This window comes from Balaenoptera ricei, chromosome 18, assembly GCF_028023285.1.
Source record: "Balaenoptera ricei isolate mBalRic1 chromosome 18, mBalRic1.hap2, whole genome shotgun sequence".
Taxonomy (NCBI): Eukaryota; Metazoa; Chordata; class Mammalia; order Artiodactyla; family Balaenopteridae; genus Balaenoptera; species Balaenoptera ricei.
The window spans coordinates 71,981,880-71,998,049 of NC_082656.1; the positions used below are offsets into that span (position 1 = coordinate 71,981,880).

General features: G+C 51.2%; 2 protein-coding genes across 7 annotated transcripts in view; one reads left to right on the forward strand and one right to left on the reverse strand.

Annotated features, from left to right (window-relative positions):
* The window catches only part of FARP1 (FERM, ARH/RhoGEF and pleckstrin domain protein 1), a 291,438-nt gene extending 288,941 nt beyond the window's left edge, over positions 1-2,497 (forward strand). For all 3 annotated transcript variants that reach the window (XM_059903280.1, XM_059903281.1, XM_059903282.1), the window contains exon 27: positions 905-2,497. In XM_059903280.1, coding sequence (XP_059759263.1) covers positions 905-986 — 82 coding nt within the window. In that variant the 3' untranslated portion in view covers positions 987-2,497. The remainder of the gene's footprint in view (positions 1-904) is intronic.
* Positions 2,498-5,378: 2,881 nt separating this feature from the next.
* STK24 (serine/threonine kinase 24) overlaps positions 5,379-16,170 on the reverse strand; it is a 103,426-nt gene continuing 92,634 nt past the window's right edge. For 2 of the 4 annotated variants that reach the window (XM_059902526.1, XM_059902525.1), the window contains exons 7-12: positions 15,038-15,183; positions 13,141-13,270; positions 12,100-12,168; positions 9,460-9,596; positions 7,869-7,960; positions 5,379-6,413 (exon numbers count right to left, since the gene is read on the reverse strand). In XM_059902526.1, coding sequence (XP_059758509.1) covers positions 6,403-6,413; positions 7,869-7,960; positions 9,460-9,596; positions 12,100-12,168; positions 13,141-13,270; positions 15,038-15,183 — 585 coding nt within the window. In that variant the 3' untranslated portion in view covers positions 5,379-6,402. Of the gene's footprint in view, positions 6,414-7,061; positions 7,751-7,868; positions 7,961-9,459; positions 9,597-12,099; positions 12,169-13,140; positions 13,271-15,037; positions 15,184-16,170 lie in introns of those variants that run through there. The other 2 variants (XM_059902523.1, XM_059902524.1) reach the window with 2 other exon arrangements.

Below are 16,170 nucleotides of genomic sequence, written 5' to 3' on the forward strand. Positions count from 1 at the left end.
CTGCTGAACCACCACCTGGGCGAGGGGGGCAGGGGTGGTCCTTGGGCAACGGACCAGACAGGGCAGCTGCTGCCGCCACCCCCCTGAGGGAGAAACTTTTCTCCTGAGAACCCACAAGGGTTTCTGATCAATGGGCCGGTCCCCCGTGCACAAACTCACGTAAAGTTAGTTCACGGGAAACAGCACCGTGGTTTAAGACCAGGGTCTCGAAGCCGCCGTGACGCCCACGCCAGAGCAGCGGGGCCCTAAGCTACACTGGTTGAAAAGGGAGCCCAGGGTGTAGCGCTCCTCAGATTTGATCCTGGACTGGAAAACTGAGATGCCATCACTGCTGTGGCAGGGAGCACGTAGCCTTGCAGTGTGAGGTCCTGAGATTAGGGATTTCTAAAGCCCTCTAAGCCCTACAAAGGCGGGAAGCTGGGCCGCCCCAGGTCTCCTCCACCTGGCAGTACTGACGTGGTAGACCAGATGACGCTTTGTTGTTGCGGGTGGGGGACGCTCAGCAGCAGCCCGGGCCCCTCTGCCCACTGGTTCTAGACCACAAGCAGCCCCGCGTCTAGGATGGGCCACACCCCACTGTCCTGAGAAAGGCTGGGAGTGTGCGCTGCCTCGGGCACGTCTGCAGAATGCGCGTGCCCCGCTCAGTGCTTCTCAAAGTGGTCCTCAGGAGTACCTGGAGGAGGCCTTAACCCCGCTTTCATTTACCTGGAAGCTAGGAGTTCACGTGAGATCTCTTCTGCTACAAAAGCAGATTATACACCAGGCAGTTATTAGGTCACGCTGGGGCTTTGTAAGTAACGACCGCCAGGGGTCATGAAGCTGTAACAAACCAAGAAAAGCAGATTTCAGAGACACGGGCTGATAAAAAGTGGCCCCTGACGGTTATTTCACTTTCTTGTCTTAGATGGATGGAGGTGATCCGAAGTGCCACCAGCTCGGCCTCCCGTGCCCACGTTCTGAGTCACAAAGAATCTCACGTGTATTGATGGCAGGACGGGGACACATGTGTTGATTGTTTCAGCAGTGGCGACTTTCCCGGAAGACATTTTCTTTCTTCTGTATTAATGAAGCCTAGTAAAATTAACACCTGTCTGTCTGGAAAACAAAATACATGGTTTCACAGCGACTCTCATCTGTCTCCACAGAACCATTTTAAACCTTGTCTTTGCAGCTGTTAATTTCTCATCGGGACGGGACCGCACCCCTGCCTTCAACGCGGGTGGCGTCTCGGCCGTCATGCCCTCGGTGGGCTGTCTTCAGCTTGTGCCAGTATTAAAACATTGTCACGGATAGAGTGCCGAATGACATTTTTTCCCTCCGCAACTGCACCTTAAAGTCAGTACAAACACATCCATGCAACCAAAAGACAGGGCAAGGGCTCTTTTTTTTAAAAAGATGATGATCGATAAACTTTTATGATTTTGATTTCTAGGCTGCTGCATTTTACAAAATGGATTTTCCATTGTTTGTTTGTTTGCGATACACTTGGCAGTCTTAAGCAAATGAGATCATTTTCAGATTTTTTTTTTCTCACTCTTTCTACTTTTATAATGATAGAAAATTAGTAGGATTTACTTTTTTGATAAACGAGCAGTTTGCAGCATCCTGTGTTCCACTGGGGGCTGCCGGCTCCAGTGAAACGCTGGTTCCCAGACCTATTTCTTGGCACAAGTTGACCAAATTGTTTAAGCGATGACTATTTACAAAGTGTAGCAGGTTTTTTTCTGTTAAGAGAAGCGGAAATCCAGTGCGCTCTCTGGACTGTCGGTGTACTGAGTGGCGTATCCGATGGGAGGGTAGTAAGCTGTGGTGTTTTGCTGTATGTTTCACAAGCATGAGAACCTGTATGTCAGTGACCAGGGCCATTTGTGCTGTGTTACGTTGTGGAGCGTGTCTGAGCTTCCCGTGGAGGCAGGAGCTCTGAGTCACAGTGTGTCGTCCCCTGGCTCCCATGATCAGACCTGTATCCTACTGCAACTGTGGTTTGGAACTGCACACTCAATAGTGGTATATATATGGTGCCTGTCTTCACAAACCATTCTTTTCTCCTTTTTATACTCACCCCCCACCCCGCCAACCTCCCCCCACCAGCCTGGGGTATGGACATATGACATTGCACATCCTTGATAGTCGGACAACACAGGGAACAGGGTTCCAGTAACTGCTGGGGCCCACAAGTCAAAATCCGTTTGCCTATTCTCCATGGGGCTCGGGTGGCTGCTTGCTCTTCCCTTAGTATTGTTAAGTCCTTTTCTGATGCCGCCCCCAGAGGGGGCGACCCATCCACCACGGTTCCCTTCCAGTGCCCCACACCACAGCTGGGGGCCCTCACCTAAGAACACCCAGGACCACCCCGACTGGGGGGGCTGTGACCGGCGTACGTGGAAACACAAATGGACGATGAGTAGCTCGAGATGTGTGTGAATCATTTGCCTTACAGTCTGTACAGACGGTTTTAAGTACTAACAAAAGGGAATAAAAATACCTCATGCCACAATCCAGCATCCTGAAGTTTTAAGGCAAAACAACCAACCTTGTCTCTTGTCTTTAATTGAATCTCAGGCAGGTGGGTCGGGGAGTCGGCTGGTCACTGTGGGGTGGGGTGAATGAGCTGTTGAGTCTGTTCTCTTAAGACAAACAACGTATTTTGATACGTATGTGATACTTTTCTCTGCTTCTTCCAACCTGGGACCGGGAAAGCAGAACATTTCCAGGAGACTGACGGTCAGAGGCTCTAGAAGACAAGGGGTGAGGGCAAGGTGGGCAGGGAGGGGACTGGGAAGCCTTTGACCCCAGTCCCTGGGCCGCTGAGATGGCGGAATCATGAGCTTCTCCCTCCAAAAGTCACACCTGTCGCTCACCTCTACAAGGCTTGGAGACAAGGTGGTCTCCTAAGTCAGTCTTCTGCTCCCAGCTATGATTCACACCTGTGTCCCCCTGTGACTTCAAAGAAAACCTAAGTGCAAATCATGTAGGCAATTCAGACCACTCCCAAGCTGCCGGAAACATGGAGTTTCAGAGACACCCGCTATCTCAGTCCTTTCTGGCTGCTGTAACAAACATACCATCAACTGGGTGGCTTATAAACAAATATCTTTCTTACAGTTTGGAGGCTGGAAGTCCAAGATCAAGGTCCCGGCAGATTCAGTATCTGGTGAGGGCCCACTTCCTGGCTCACAGATGGCCATCTTCTGTGTCCTCACGTGGTGGAAGGGGTGAGGGATCGCTGTGGAGTCAGGGCACTAATCCCAGTCCTGAGGGCTCCACCCTCATGACCTAATCATCCCCAAAGGCTCCCACCTCCTAATGCCACCACACTGGGGCTCAGGATCTCAACATGTAAATTCAGAGGTGCGGGGGACACAAACGTTGTCTACTCCCCCTCTACACACAGGACACAATTACAAAAAGAATTATTTCTGTGAACTTTATTGACCCTTGCATGATACAGACCCTGCGCTTAAGAACACACCTTGCAGCGCTCCTCAGTTATTGCCATATTTTATAGCAGAAATACACAAGCCACGTTTAAGGAAGAAAATATAAAAATGCTCATAAACCTATGTTTTGCCAAAAGAAAGGTACAAAATGCTGCATTCAAACTAAACGCTTCAAAAGACCACTTGGAGAACAAAACCATCAGATCGGGAAGGTGTGTGGCCCTTGGTTACAGCGAGACAATCACACGACTGAGACAGTGCCGAGGCCCCCCCAGACCACATGGGTGCAGCCAGTGCAGAAAAGACCACATCAAAGAGGTGTCGACAACCAGCCAGACACAGCCCCCAACCTCCAAGAGGCCGTCTGTGCTTCTGGGTGAAGCCACCCAGCCATCAGCAGTGTGGGCAGAGAAGCCGCTAACTGCTGGGGTTCAGCGTCCAGAGGCTTCCGAGGGGCAGTCAATCTACCTTGAGTGCTGAGCTCATGGGTCTGGCTAAACACCACCAGCGGTTTATAGGCCCGAGGCAGGTCCTGTTGTAGCTCTGGTACCTGGTCTGTCTTTTAATAAAGGACTTGAAGTGGACAAACGCTAGCCTCAACCAGATGCCCTTAAAAATGTGTCAGCTGATTTTTCTTTGTCTACAGAAAGTAACAAACCAGGAGAGATTGTAGGGGGAGGTGACCCACTTTCAAAAGCCTGTCAAAGCACATCTTCCCCGAGAAGCTTCATCAACAGAAGACGTTTCCAATAAACTCAATAGAGTAATTTGCCGCTTTGCCTGGGGGACGGCGCTGTGCTGTTACCGTCCAGTGACTGCAGGGTAGCTACTAACCGTTCACAGCACCTCACTCAGCTGGGATCCCGTCTGCCAATCAGTGTAACCATCACTCACATCTGACATGGCGGTCAGTCAGCGTCAAGTCTTGAAACCACTGTCCATTTGCAAATCTGAAGAACTCTACATCAGAAAGCTGCTGTCTACTCTGGCGCTTTCAAGATCAGACAAGCAGCACGCCTCGGGGAACACTGCTCCATTTCTTCGATTCTTTCTCCAGCAGTGGACAAAACTGATCTTTGGTTCATGCCTCACACAGGGAAACAAACAGCTCCGTCATACAGAATGCTCTCCGAAACACAAAATGAAATATTCTCAATTTTTGTTGTTCAAGTTAACAAACTTGCACAATAGCAATTTGGTTCTATCTCCCCTAACCAAAATATATCCCTTATAGAAATTAATCCAAATCTACCTTTAATTAAAAAATCACGACAATTTTAAGAGTTTAAAAACTAGCTCCATTCCATTAACAAACCAAAACAATAACCACCCCTCAGACGTCTCTAGCTCAGGCCTCTGTCCTCTCCCTGTAACATCCAGGCCACCGGGCCAGCAGATAACTGACCTTCCGTCCTCAAGTTTACCCAGTAACTTCCCTGCTTCCAAAAGCCTTTGTATTCCACCTCAAGAACTGCTACTCCAACAAGAGATGACGACGATTCGTATCAACAAATAAAAATGTCACACGTACTCAAATCAGTCAAGAATGGCTGCAAGAACTATTTCCCACCCCAGAGACCCAGAGGTTATTAACCCCCTTGGTAAGCAAGACGCTGCCACAAGCCAAGAAAAATACAGACACCTGGCTGACAAACTGCCGGACACCAGCTCCTTTAAGAAAACCAACAACCTTCCCTCCAGGTCCCTGGGAAGACAGCAGTTTTACAGATCAGCAATATTCACCCATATCTTCTCAGGACCATTTTTTAAAGTTGCATAGGGAGCTGACCTGGACATTCCACAGCTTGAATGTGGGCACTTCTTCCTGGAGCCTCATACATACACACATACATACACACACACACACACACACACACACACACACATGGCAGGTGCACTGCCCTCTCAAGAGTCACGTTCCAAGGAGAGTATGCAAAATCTGTGTTATAAAATTTATTTGTGTAAGCATTCAGACATGTTTAGGTGGGAAAAATGATACGCAGATTTCACCACAAGGTGCAACAGAAAACCCTACTGGAAGGACGGTACAGCTGGCGCAGGACTGGCAGGGCACGAATGACAGTGAGACGAGAACACTTCATCGGGGAGAAATTTAAAATAATAATTTAAAGCTTCATGAGGCAAGGTATGTTCCAATTTAAAACACTAAGAAATAGTACCATCGATGAAAAAGGAAATCAACTTCTAAGTGTACCAAAAGGGTTGTAGGGCAAACAAGAGGAAAATTTGCATTTGTTGAGGTACAAATATAGGAGTGTTCCATAAGAGGGGCGTTAATTATTATTAATGGCAAACCCTGCAAATACAAAGTAAAACCCAAATCACTGGTCACATAATTCAAAATTTACATGTAATAAAGGCAAGGCAATAGACTCAAGTTACGGCCTGTCAAATATTTACCCCACTGACAGTATCTACAGAAGCACTTGGCCAGTGTGTACACAGTGATCGCTATGCACGCCAAAAGGGTTTCCTTAAAAATGACACTATATACAAATCTGTACACTGATCCACCAGAGCGATTCTCCGTCTCCCAGGGAGGGGGAGTTATCAACGTAAAGCAGGATACCTGAGGTTTCATTTCTTCAGTCACCTTATCATAATCCCAAATATACATTTCAGGGTTTATTTTTGTTTCTAAAGACACTTTCCTTGATATGTGCACTATGGTTAGAATTAAAAACAAGAATAATAAAATAAAATAAAATACTCGCTCACAGGAGCTGACCCTCCCCACCCCATCTGGAGACTTCATCAGGCCCTGGACAGGCGACCTCGCTGTGGGGGGTGGGGATGGCCCCCCGCGATGGTGCACCTCTTCAGCGAAGTCAGCAAAGGCTCTCGTTGACTTTTAAAAAGGAGGAGGATGAAGAAGAAAAAAAGGAAAAAAACAAAACCCAAATGCCAAAGGAATTTCAGTGGGATGAAGTTCCTCCACCACTTAGAGAGTATCTAGGAAAAAACGAAAAGAGAAATAGAAGTAAATCAATGTCATTTCTCTAAATTAAAAACAAATTAATTTGCAAAACTTCAAGCAATAATCAAAATCCTAGTTTTTATAGACAATCCCAAGTTACAACAAATTAAGTGGCTCAAGTATCAATGGGCTAATTATTCCATAAAGAATTCATAAAAATTAAGAAAATCATGATTCCAACACTAAAAACTTTTCACAGATAAACAAAAAGTGAGAATATGTTCAGTCTCCCAGGAGAGAAAAAAAGACACGAATAGAGCAGTAAATGATACACCTTCACTTATAATCATTTTTTTAAAACTGAAAAATCGATAATACCCAATGACACAGTAAGATCCCAAGGATGCACATGCATGCCAATTTGAGTATCAGTGCAATAAACCCTTTCTGGCCACACAAATACTGGTGCTTGTTCAAGTAATCCACTTCCTAGAATTGTCTGTTAAATTTTTTGTGATTACAATAATTAGGAAACAATTCTGATGTCCAACAGTAGAGAAATGGTTAAGTAAATTAAGCAAGCTGAATGAACTAAAAGAGATTAAAAATCATAATAATATTTAAGCAATATGAAAAATTCCACACAGGTTAAGAAGTTAAGAAGTCTACACAGAATTATACATGTCTGGTTTTACACAATTTATTCTACATGAACACCCAAGAATATCTAAAAACTTGGGTAAGTTCATGACTCGTATACAACAATGGAAGGCAACGCACTCAAAACGATGATGGTGGGATGGGCACTTTCTCCCGTTTCCAGTAATTCTGCAGCACTGTCTCACTTTGGAACACCAAAAAGGGGGACGGGTGCCCTTCGTGGCCAAGATTCCCTCAGCAGCCTCAAAACCGGGGTGGTCACCCAGCCACAGGAGACGGCTGAGGACGAGTTTAATGGGACTCGTAGCCAACATTCCAAATTAGAGCTCCTCTTTTAAGGCATTTAAAACACATGGCACTTGCCCAGGGAATGAATGATTAGGAAAGCACGCTTTAGCCACGGATACTGAGACTCACTTTTCGAGAGATGTAAATGCCCAAGTCATGGGAGGAGTTGATGCCACACAAAAGAATCCACACATTAACTCAAACTAAGATAAACAAAAGCCTTTGAAAATGCTTTGGACAAAAGCTGGTCCTCGTCGTTTCTGAGGCGACCCGCTGGAGTGATGCATTCAGGAGCAAAACGGGTCCGAGGTGTCAGCAATGGCCACTGTGCTTTGGTGGCCTCTGGATAGGGGACACACGAGAAGAGCTCGGACAGCCCAGAAAGGACAAGGCAGGGAGCTCCTGGAGCAGGGTCACCTGATGGCTGAGGAGAGAGAGTCCCACGTCACGAAGGACAGAAGGACAAGAGAGAACTAGGGAGAATGGGAAGTAAAATGTTAACCGTAATGCAGACGGCAGGCAGTTACAACTGTGTTACGTACGGTCACACTCGCCACAGTGGCTCCCAGCACCGACTTCACAGTGAGATGTGCCGTTTAAGTGTGAAACACACGCTGACTGCAAAGACTCAGCCCTACAACGAAGGTGAAAGACCTTTACATCGAAATAAGATTTTGGATGCAGTGGGTTAAGAAATGACGCTATTAAAACCAACTTCACCCAAAAAGCATACTGGAGTCCTTCAACTGCCTCAAAATTGAAGGCAGCCAAGTCAACAGTCTATTCTCCAGCCTAAACATGAGAGGTTAGAAAGTTGGGATGTTTTCATGAGGGAGCCTGTGTTCTGCAGAACAAACCTGAGGGTTTCTCTGATGTCCCACTTGAGAGGGACACTTCACAGGACAGCGGGGAGCCCCTTCACCACCACTTCTAAGGGGCAAAAGTGACCCTACTCGCCCCAAACTTCTCCATGCGCCGTCCAGCCGACATCTCAGAAAAGATCTGAGACGCTCCTAATTCCCATCAAGGACCAGCCGTCCTTTAGAAAAAGCTCGCTTCCTGGACAACACACCTGGAAGGTGAATTTCAAAGCACTGATCTGCCTGGCGTTTCGGGGAGAGATAAAGGTTTGGGGTGTGCAGGAGAGATCGGGTCACAGAGCTGCTGGACGGTTCACCTCCGCCCTCTCCGACACCCCCAGTGACTGCACGTCTGTGACCTCTTCTACAGGGAAGCTCCCCAAACAAGCTTGAGGGACCGGGCAGGGGGACAGATTGGCAGCCCCGCTTCCTATTCACCCTGGAGCCGGTGCCACCGGGGCCGCTGGCGGGGACAGGGCGCCCCCCGCAGGCTGCCGCGGGCAGAGCTCCCTGCCACCACGACAAGGCTTCCGGGGCTGAGGGGGAGCCGAGAACCAGCACAGCCCTCACAAGGACCGCATCTGTGTCCGCTGTCACGGAACTCACCGAGCCCCCATCTCTGGTGTTTCTGGACACCTGGCTTAATTAAAGCATAAAACCAAACGGAGGGCTTCCCTGGTGGTGCAGTGGTTGAGAATCCGCCTGCCAATGCAGGGGATACGGGTTCGATCCCTGGTCTGGGAGGATCCCACATGCCGCGGAGCAACTGGGCCCGTGCGCCACAACTACCGAGCCCACGTGCCACAACTACTGAAGCCCACGTTCCTAGAGCCGGTGCTCCGCGACAAGAGAAGCCATTGCAATGAGAAGCCCGCGCACCACAATGAAGAGTAGCCCCCGCTCGCCGCAACTAGAGAAAGCCCACGCAGCAACGAAGACCCAACGCAGCCAAAAATAAATAAATAAAATAAATCAATTTATTAAAAACAAAACAAACAAAAAAAAAAAAACCCAAACGGAGAGTCCGGGCTCGGGACTGCACTCCTCTGGCTGGTCCCGAGGCAGCACCGGGGGAGCAGACCGGCACCCTGAAGTCATCCCGTGCTTATGCAGCAAGAGCCACCACCACAAAGTTCTGTGGTCCCTCCCAGTAGTGTCCAGGTTCACCTGGTTCATTCACACCGATTTCTCTAACTCAGGAGAACAGCCTTCTCTCCCTCGATTCTGCTTCAAGCCCCCGGCCTGGAAGGCACCAGGCACGGGCGGCACTCACCTCTGCAGCCGCTGCACGAGCTGGGCCACCATGGTGTCCGAGATGCCGGGGCAGGCCTCCTCCGCCAGGTAGATGGCCCCGCGCAGCTCCTCGATGGACCCCAGGTTGCCTCCACACGCCTGGCTCTTCTCCTTCAACTGAAATCACCAAAGCGAGGGACGGCGTGACTCACCCGAGCACGGGAAGCCACGGGCGTCTGTTTAAGGAGAGACACGACCCGACTGCCCCGGCCCCAGGGTCAGCTCGGATCCCTCCCCTTCTGGAGGCTAAGAGCACCGGGCACAGGCCGGGCCTGAGCCCCACCGCAGTCTCTACCCTTCCCCGGGAAGGAAACACACCGGCTTCTAGGCGCCTTTTCAGAATGTGATCGTGGCATCTGCTCCCTCTGCTTTCTTTTTCCATTTCAACCCTCACCCTCCACCAGCAAGGCCACGCCACGCCCACTTGGCTGTGGTGTGCGCCCCGAAGCTGCGGTGCGGGCCACACACGCAGAGCTCCCGCGGTCACCGGGCTGGCGCTGAGGCCTCCGGACACACCGCCTTTGTGGGCGGGGTGCTGCCGCAACACTGCATGTCACGTAAACAGGCAACAGCCCTAAATCCTGGGAGGCTGGTGTCCTCTCGGCACCTCTGCGCCCACGGGAAACCACGCCGGTGTCTGCAGGCACCACCCACAGCTTAAAGTCAACTCCCGTCTTTCCGGGGCGCGCCAGCAGGAGGGGGAGCTGCTCGGCGCGCGACCCAGAGCCTCCAGCAGCTTCTCAGGCTGCTGGGACCACACGCCGCCACCCCGGCGTCAGGCTCACTCTCCGCCCGTGGCTTCTCCCCTCCCAGCTACAGGGACAGACAGAGGGACAGGACGGGCCTGGCGCTGAGGCCGGAGTGTCTGTGCCTGTTCCACGGGGTCAGCGACTGCAACAGTCAGCCTGGAGGCGGCGCTTCTGTCCAGCTGGGACCCCTGGCCCCTTAACGACTAAACACAACCGGACTTACAAGCCCCGAGTGGGCAGCCCGCAGCCTGCCCCCCGACCTCCCTCCACTGCCCCCCGACCTCCCTCCACTGCCCCCTGCCGCTGCTGCCCGCGGCTGCCGGACGCGCCCCGTCACCACCACTTGAGGGAGCCCCTGGCCCATACTGAGGGCCCCCCGGGAACGTCCTCATTCGTAACGTGGGGAGACGCTCCGTAAGTAGCGAGTTTGCGGAGTATTATGCAAATAATGCACATCGGACACTCTGAACGTGAGGTTACCAAACATTAATAACAAAAACATACAGGAAAAGATGCCTGTGAGGTCACCTTTAGGGCAGCTGAACAAAATCAAAACATTAGTACATTTAGGATTAGTTCATTAATTCTGGATAATGCCTTCAGAATAGTTTTTTTTCATGTGCCCAATAAGAAACAGACAGCTTCAGACAAATGAGAAAGAAAATCTATGCCCTTTTCCCCAGTTGCCCAACTATCCTAGTAAAATGCAGTGAGGGTCGCGGGAAAGCAGGAGAGTATCTGGAAAACCTGACGGGCCAATTGCCCAAAGAACCTAACAAAGAGCAAACAGGGTCCAACAGGCATCCCAGGCGAAGGCCGCAGGCAGAAAGCGACACAGAGGGGCCTCCGCCTGCCCTGTTGCTGTTCACTTTTCCCCCTGAACCCAGAGCGCTCAGTGGTTTCAACCTGTCCCTTGGGCACACTCGTGAGACAGGTCTGGGTCGGGGAAGGCCTGGGAGGACTGAGGCCAGCCAAGAGCACCGCCAAGGGGGAGGCACCGTGCAACTGGGGCTCAGGCCAAGCGGAGGCCAGGCATGCGCCCATGGGTGGCACTTCCTTCCCACCCTGGGCCACCCACCTCAAGTCCAAGGATCCCCTGCTACAGCCTCCCTGGAGAGCTCTGGATCACCACCCAAACAGAAGGTACTAGGTGACTCACTCTGAATTACCTTAAAGGCAGCCAGCCTGAGCCAGGAAGGGGCACAAGAAAGTGACAGGAAGGGGTTATTTCCAACTTATCCTCCAATCAGCTACTAACCAGATGAGCAATGTTCACCCTCATAAAACCCACTCTTGAAACACCTCCAAATGTTGTACGTATACACATACCTACAGGGGGCAGGGTCCCCTGAAAGGGCACAGGGAGGGGCACTTGTTTGCAGTGGCCGCTCACCAGCAATCAGGGGCCCGCCCTGCTGGGTGAGGGCCACTACTCTGGGGGCTCCACAGGAAACACGAGGACCCCAGGGAATCTGATGTCTCCTTAAAGTAAAAATCTGCTTTTCACACTGCCATACATAAGTCTGTCGAGGCAAAGATGTTAGGCTGCACCCAACTAGATTTTGTAGAAAGCAGCACAACTGAAGTTAAAAATTGCCCCAGTAACGTACAGACTGGGGCTGGGTTGCTGGCATCCCACGTGTACACTCCCGGCAGCGACACACCGACAGTTCCCAGGAGGGGCTGGACGGAAGACGGCCCCCGGGAAAGCAGGAGGCGTTCCTGGAAGGCTGGGGCCCATCCATCCCAGCTGGCCTCCCAGAGCCAGCCAGTCTAACCCCCCGAATTCCACAGGCAACCCTGCCACAGATGGGGCAACTGTTCCCCCTTCTTCCCCTCGCACCTCCCCAAAAGTCAACTGGGCATCTTACCTCTGCAAACAGCGGAGAAATAATTGTAGATAAACACTGAGAGAAAGGCCTCTTTGGGATGTCTTTCATCTTGGGGCGGGGGGGAAGAGTAATAAGAAATATTTAATACTCACATTTGCAATAATTCAGTGAACTTCAGATACATGTCTGCTGTAGCATCTGCATAGGACTGTCCTACTGTGTTTTCCCTGGACTACGGAGGACTACAGATACCACGCCCGGGGGAGAGGCACCAGAGCGCCAGGAAGCGGCGCCCTGCGTGGACACAGGTGATGCTGAATTGCACCGCTGAGCCACGGGTGGAGAGGACCTGACTGACGAAGGCCTGGAAATGGCATGCACATCAGAGCTGGCTGTTGGAAGTGGCTGTCCTATGACAGTGCTGCCTTTTGTTTCTCCTGCAGCCTCTATCTGAACACATAATGACCCCTATCTGCTTCTCAAAGCAGGATTTGTAGGGTCACCAGGGGACAGCCACTGGTCTGCACTTGCTGAAGAGAAACTACACCACCACTGTGCTTCAAAACGATCCTAAAACTACAGCTTTTCATTAACTTAAACGGGCACAAAACCAATTCATCAAAATTAAGTACCTAGGTACCAAAAGCAATGTATTTATTTTTAAGATTCCTTAAACAAAACTCAATCCCAAAATTACGGTACCTTGATGAGTAACGCCAATACGCGACACAGGCCTAGTCTCATCAAGAGAGCTGGAAAGTCGTTTCAAACACTAAACCCACCTCCCCACTCCCCCGCTATGTGGAAGTGTCAGGAAATGCTGATCTGGCGGCAGGGCTAGAGAGAGCAGCAATCAGCACCGCGGAGCGGACCAGAGTCCAGACTCGCGGGCCGGCCTCGCTGGGGAGTCGGACAGAACATCGCCTCCTGATCTGTCAATAACCTGACAGCAAAATTCCACAACAGGCTGCGCTGAGGGGCCACAAAGACCACGAAAAGAGCACGCTTCACACACAAAAGTGACTCAAAAATGCTGCTGACTGATGCCAAGTGTTAGTCACTGTGCACGAGCAAACGTACCTTATTTCTTTCTAAATCCGACGGCTGAAGAGCTCCATTCTCAAGACTCTTTGGATCTTTCTCCCGGATCGTGAAGATCCAGTCCCCTGAGTCGCTGCCTCCGGATGCTTGGCCATCTGTGTCCGTTTCCCTTAACACAGAAATGCAGGTGACCCCGTGAGTGAGTGCCAGCTCCGCGGGGAGGCTGCGTGGGGAGACCTCCCCCCCCCCCATGCTCCATGCCTGCCTCCGGTCCTGTCCACTCCCCTCCAGGCCCTCCTGGGCTGCAGAAGCCGAGCCTGCCTCCAACCTCACAAAGAGAGACCCCGTCGGCACGCGGTTCCCATAGAGCTGCCGCACCCACACCGTCTCTCCTGCGTCTCTTCTCCTGGAGAACCATCTCCACCGGCTCCGTCCCACCACACCTGAACCTGCAGTCCTTCTGCTAGCTCAGCGCCACTCCCCGCCCTCAGCCCCAGGGCTTGCAGGCGTCACCTACACTTCCACCTCCATCTCTTACCTCCCACTCACTCCAAAATCTACCCCGTCCCTGCAACTGCTATGGCCAAGGCCCCCTGTCCCCTGCCCGCCTCTGGACAAGGACCCACTGTTCCGTCCTCATCATCCTGCCTGCAGGCTCAGCAGCAAATGCCCCCACTGACCACCCTCCTCCAGAGGCCCTGGACTCCTGGGGCCACACCGCGCCCAGATCTCCTGCGACCCGGCTTGTCCGCAGGTTCTTCCTTCACGCTGGTGTCTCCCAGCATTTGGTCCTCGGCCTCTGGCCCTTCTCCGCAGGTATGTTCTCAGGGCTCCAGTGATTGTTCACGGAGTGGTGGCTCTAAACCCATATTGTCTGCCTAGATATCCCGCCTCAGCACCAAATCTCAATGCTGCTCTAAACTGGACACATCCTCCTGGACGTCTGAACGTGTTCCGCATCAAACCCAGCTTCCTGTGCCCTGGCCTCCCCAGACCAGCCTCTTCTCCACTGCTGTCTTCTCAGTGGACCCGCGACACTGCTGAAACCGGACCGTCCCCACCTGCGGTACCCAGACCCACGGTAAACGTCTGGACTCTCCCTGCCCGTCTCTTCATCCCCATGCCCACCAGCCTCATGGTTCAACGTCAAGACCTCAGCGACGCCCTAGTCTGTGGTTCTCACCCCTGACTCTGCAATGGAATCACGTGGGAACCTTGAAAAATATTCTGGGTCTCATCCCACTGGCCTGGCACGTGGACCTGGGCCGTGGGTCAGCCTGAACTTCTGGCCAAGGTGTGAAGGGGCACAGGCAAGGAGCCGACCTGCAACACCTCCATTCCTGACCCTCCCCTCACGGCTTCCCTCCTCCTTCACGCCAGAGCAGTCGGTCCAACTCTCCCCACCTCTACGTACCCAAATGGCTCCCAGACCTAATTCATCTCTTTAGCTGATGGATTTCCTAGATGCGTAACGTGACACCAGTTTATAGTAACTTCCTGGCACAGAGCTTTTACAACGCCAGGCATATACCAGAACACAACACAGAATCACTAATACCCTCATTTATATCTTTCTAGAAATATGTTTAAAGCCATTTCACCTGATCAGTAGCATTTTAAAAGCAGGAGGTATAATGAAGGAAGAAGAAACCAGGTCCAGTTCTTTACGCACAGCTCTGTCAGATTTTACTCAGAGAAACTCCACTGGCAATGAAAAGAGACTCAAAGACTCCCAAATATAGTCCCATACTAACACAAGAAGCACCATCAGCCTGGATTTTTTTTAAAAAAAAAGAAAAGAAAAAAGAAAACCAAAACCCACCCCAACCAAGAGATGAGAATGAACAGGCCCACGTCAAGTATGGCATGGGGCTCAGACACGGCCTGGGACTGGGGACATGCCCCCCGGGTGTGGACTCGGGCCGAGTGGACTTACGTGTCCGAGTCTTCGGAGCTGGAGTCTTCGTGGCTCTGTTCGGCCTTCCACCTCTTGTACCTGTCGATGAGCTCCGTCAAGTAGGATGTTTTCTTTGCATTGCGGATTATGAACTTGTGCTTCAGTAGCTCCTTAGCGGTGGGTCTCTGGAAGACAAACCACCCAACAAACCAAAGAGAAAAAGCATGAGGTCAAGTTCCCTACATTCTACTTGACTCTACCCCAAAGGACAGACTTCTGCCTCAAAACGTCCAGCAACCAAGCTAATACACAAAGACAGAGTCCTACACGTCAAAGTTTTTTCCTTTAAGACTGAGTCAAAGAATGTCATTTGGCTCCTGTGGGTGGGATCCCGTTCACAGTGTGGACAAGGCATCTAGTATCTAACGGGCCCCTTAACATTCTGGAGGTAACCATCCGATGAAAGCAGGAACCCTCTCCCCAGAAAAATGCATTTACAAAGAAAATGTTGCAGAGAATTTCATAGATAATCATTCAATCATCATTGCTAATGCTGGCAGGAGAGAAAACATGTTCTGTATCACCTTGTTAACTTTCCATCTTACTGCTTGGCTCCACCCCCCAAAACAATAAGATAAATGTTCATTTAAATCCAACTGGAAGAAAGCCAGGAGATACCCGTTCCTTGGACGCTGAAAGGGTACCCACGTCCTCTTAGTCATCAGCCTTCCCAATTCAGAAATGCTGGTTTCCCAGGTCTGCCTTTTTCCTTGTGATCGGGGTGAGGACTTCATCCAGGCTCTGGGCTCAGCATGGCCAGTGAACTCGGCCTCTCGCTTTGCCCTTGAGAGCGGCAAACCCAACTATGGGGAGTACGCCTCCCACGAAAATCGTGCAGCCCAAATAGGAGCAGACAGCAGGAGCACACAAATCACGCGAGTCAGATCGTGTCCCCACTTGCTCCGAATTACTAAAGCTTCCTAAACAAGAGCCAGGCATGCTTCTCAAACTCAAGCCTGTGAAAACCTGGCTCACTTCAGGCATTTCTCAGTCCCTGTCCACGTGAGCGTCTCTTCCAAGCATCTCATCCTCTCCTCCGTGCGTCTGGGCTGGAGGTCGGGGTGGAGACGTGTGCACTGGGCCAGCAAGCCGACACCACAAACCCGTGTGTA